The sequence below is a fragment of the Myotis davidii genome, unplaced genomic scaffold (assembly GCF_000327345.1).
Source record: "Myotis davidii unplaced genomic scaffold, ASM32734v1 scaffold898, whole genome shotgun sequence".
Taxonomy (NCBI): domain Eukaryota; kingdom Metazoa; phylum Chordata; class Mammalia; order Chiroptera; family Vespertilionidae; genus Myotis; species Myotis davidii.
Window position 1 is genome coordinate 206,973 of NW_006289504.1, and position 4,076 is coordinate 211,048.

The 4,076-nt window shown below is 51.1% G+C and overlaps 1 protein-coding gene across 1 annotated transcript in view; it reads left to right on the plus strand.

Annotated features, from left to right (window-relative positions):
* The window catches only part of FSD2 (fibronectin type III and SPRY domain containing 2), a 49,092-nt gene that overhangs the window by 33,851 nt on the left and 11,165 nt on the right, over positions 1-4,076 (plus strand). The window contains exons 2-4 of the mRNA XM_015562787.1: positions 464-1,178; positions 1,318-1,413; positions 3,026-3,273. Of these exons, the coding sequence (XP_015418273.1) occupies positions 690-1,178; positions 1,318-1,413; positions 3,026-3,273 (833 nt within the window). The 5' untranslated portion in view covers positions 464-689. The remainder of the gene's footprint in view (positions 1-463; positions 1,179-1,317; positions 1,414-3,025; positions 3,274-4,076) is intronic.

The following is a 4,076-nucleotide window of genomic DNA, read 5'->3' on the forward strand; positions in this document are numbered from 1 at the left end:
GGAAGGGAGAGGGACAGAGAGTTAGAAACATCGATGAGAGAGAAACATCTATCAGCTGCCTCCTGCACATCTCCTACTGGGGATGTGCCCCGCAACCAAGGTGCATGCCCTTGATCGGAATCGAACCTGGGACCCTTCAGTCCGCAGACCGACGCTCTATCCACTGAGCCAAACCAGTTAGGGCTAAAAGCCTGCTTCTCTAGACAAAAGGGTCTTTCTTTCTGTGTGCATGGATCAATGGTCTTCAAACATTTTTTGCTTGTGCACAGCCTTACAACATGTACATTATTCAAAAATCCTCCAGGAGAAAGCACACCCTTCTTTACAGATGGTTCAAAGTAAACCCACAACTGAGCTGTTCAGAAGATTTTTAAAAATTGTGAATGAGGTGAGCCCAATCTGAGGACCACCTCCTGCATTGATCCTTTCAGAAACGAGTGTTTTCCTTCTTGCTGTGTTCTAGGACCCAGGGTATCCACTGCTCACGGTCCAGGAAGGATCCTTGTCGTGCAGAGGTGCTGCCCAGGGCTGCCAGGGCACCGGTGGAGGAAGCCAGGGAGGGGCCAGAACAGGACAGGCCTTCTGCCCCAGGGACTTCCGCTAGTATCCCCTAGGTCCGTATGACTCTGGAGACAGACTGTAGATCTTCCCGGAAGAGCACAGTCGGCTGAGAAGTCATCCAAGCTGAAATGACCAGTGAGCCAAGAGGGGCCGCAAGAGGTCCGTCTCAAAGAGACCTCGAAGAGGAAGTGGATGAACTTGTCCATTTATATGGACTCGAAGACGATGATGAATTAGGGGACGAGTTTGTTAACGAAAACATGCCCAGGATAGAGGTTTCGGAATATCCTGCTTACGTGGTGGCGGGGAGAGAACCGGCCGTGGAGCAGAGAGACTGGAGACTTAGCGGAGAGGCAGCAGAGGCTGAAGACCTGAGCTTCGGAGGGTGGGGCTCAGAGGGCCAGTGCCAGGACCTGCGGGAGGCCTACAGGTACACACACGGCCGGGCCAGCGAGGAGTACGAGTGCTATGTCATCCCAGAGGAGGAGGACGAGGAAGAAGCTCCTGACGTCTTCTGTGTCACTTGCAAAACTCCAATCAGAGCGTTGGAGAAGGTTCTGGATGAACACAAAGAGCACGAGGTGACCCCACTCAGTAAAGCCCTGGAAAGCGCCAAGGTGAGCGGCTCTCGCTAGTTTCTCTTTCTCTTTCCATTGCATCTGCTCAAGTCATCAGGCAGGGAGTCACTCTCACGTGCCTTCCGCAGGAGGGGAGGAAGGATGTAGCATTAACATCTTGCGATCCTCTGTTTGATAGGATGAAATTCACAGAAACATGTACAGGCTGGAAAAGCAGATTATTGAGATGGAAAACTTTGCCAGTCACCTAGAGGAGGTTTTCATCACGGTGGAGGTAAGAGCACGCAGATGCACCCGTCAGACACATGCTGCTTCGCCCAGCACCATCTGGGGCAGCAGCGGTGTCCAGTATGAGGTGGAGAATTTGTATTCTTAGAGCATGTGGTGTCACTTTTGCCCTGCCCCCTGCCCTCCCGCAACCCCCTGGGCATATACCTCATGGAACCGATTAACCTGGCAGCATCCCCACAGAACTATAAGCTCTTGGTGAGGAGGCTGTGTCTTCTGCCTCTTTATCTCCGGTTTGACTACAAGGCGGGACTCTTGCATGCGCCAGCCTTGACAAGGTTTTGCAGACCCCCATCCTGTCATTGGTTAGTGTTCCTTTTCTCAGCTGGTACCCATTTCTCATAAGATCAGTAAGTTTCCGTGTCTGTCCCCAAACACTCACACAGCCCTGGGTGGGCCGTAGGTACGCAGTATAGATGCCAGAGGTGGTGCCGTCCTGATGAGTAGACCAGGACTGAGGGCCTGGGGCGTCCCTCTTCCCCTCCCTTCATCTACCTCGTTAATGCACCTCAGGCTGAATCAACGGGAGCACCTTGTATCAGTTAACTAAGCCCCAGGTCTATTTCTCGTCACCCCTAATCTTGAAATGGAGGAGAGCTATGGCACTAACGCCCTAGGGAAGGTACAGAGAAGGGCAAGTCCTTCCCCTTATAAGCACATGCTGGTGGTGGGAAGGGTAAGAGTCCAGTAGGAGGGACAGAACTTCCTGCACTCTGAACGGCCAGCTCACTCTCAGGTCAGCGTATCTGCACCTCAGAGGACTCAGCTCTTCCCTTTACATTCAGCACCGGGGAGGCCTCTACTGCTTCTCCCTCTCTTCTGCCATCGGAGCAAGTCTTATACACATAGTAGGTGCTCAATAAACAACCCCTGAATGATTAATCCTCTTGTTTGGAAATGTTATCTGATGAGGATGGCATCAGTCAGAAGCCGCAGATCTCTCCTGGGGACGAGGGTGGGTATGCTCTGATCATTTCTCACCCGTTGGGCTCCAGGATAAGTAGTGTCATGACCCTCCCTCGCCTTCCTGCCTTTCCTCACCTGTTAGCACCATGTGGCCACAGTCCTTATTGCCCTTTCCCTTCAAGCTTCTCTTGTTGATATGAAGATCTGCGGTCCTGATATTTGTATAATCCACGCACCAAAGAGTGGAGGTGAGGGTCCTGAGATGTGGAGAGCTCAGGTGGGCATCTCCCAGGGCAAACATCTCCTTGTTGAGGTCCAAGGTTCCAGTGGCAGGCTGACTCAGCACTGATGATCAGTTGCCTTGGTTGGTTGTCATGGTGATGGGAGGTGGGGAAAACATGAGTAGTCTGAGAGTGAGAAGGAGGATGGCAAAATGCTGCAGTAGAGAAAGCAGTGTTTTTGTTAGGATTATCCCTGGGGTTCTAGCTGGAGACTTCTGCTCCCAGCTCCCCCTGCATCCACCAGCATCCTGGCAAGAGATAAGATGACGGGGTGGGACTAAAACATCTCTGGGTAGCCCTAACCGATTTGGCCCAGTGGATCATCTCTGGGGAGATACGTGTTTATGCCCCAAATGACTAGCTGACACACCTCATGCACTGAAATGATGACTGAGGTCCGCTGTCCTGCAGGAGAATTTTGGAAGACAAGAACAGAACTTTGAGTCCCACTACAACGAGATCTTGGAAACACTTGCTCAGAAATACGAAGAGAAAGTACAAGCTCTAGTGGAGAAAAAGAAGGAGAAGCTGGAGGCCTTGTACGGACAGCTGGTCAGCTGTGGGGAAAACCTGGACACCTGCAAGGAGCTCATGGAAACGGTAGAGGAGATCTGCCACGAGGAGAAGGTGGACTTCATAAAGGTCAGTCTGAAGCGAGAGTATTAATGCGCTGATGTGACAGGTACGGCGGGAGCAGGTTAGGTGGCCCCTCTCTGCCAGGAGGGGTTGGAATCGATGTTCACGATCAGCACCCGTTTGATTCTCTAGGCTGTTCATGGCCGGGGGTTGTCACCCACAAGCGGCCAGGTGGGCTCATACATAGCTCTCCCCTTCCCTCCACCATGGCACAGGTGACACAGAGCCCCTGTTCGCCTGTCCTGGCTGCCTGGAGATCTGTCCCCCCATCTCCTCTTCCTTGGGCTGAGCCAGGACAGTGCTCTGAGTTTCCTGGCCGTCTCTTGGAGCTCTGGGAGGAAGGCTGTCTAGTTTTAAAAAGTCACCTCCAGCCCTAGCTGGTTTGGCTCAGTGGGTAGAGCGTCGGCCTGCAGACTCAAGGGTCCCAGGTTTGATTCCGGTCAAGGGCATGTACCTTGGTTGTGGGCACATACCCAGTAGGGAGTGTACAGGAGGCAGTTGGTTGATGTTTCTCTCTCATCGATGTTTCTAACTCTATCCTTCTCCCTTCCTCTCTGTAACAAATCAATAAAAAATATATTTAAAACAACAACAACAACATAAAAAAATTCGTGTCCTCAACTTTGTAAACAGCTAGCTACAGCTATTGAAAAGTGAATGATTGAAGAGTGCACATTTGCAAAATCATTCCTTTACAAATTACTAGACAGTGTTTTATATGGAAACCTGAGACCACCAGCATACCACATACTGATCTTTAAAAATCAAAATTAGAGAAGCAAAATTAGGCAAGACTACAGATTTTTTTTACTTAGAAATGTTATGC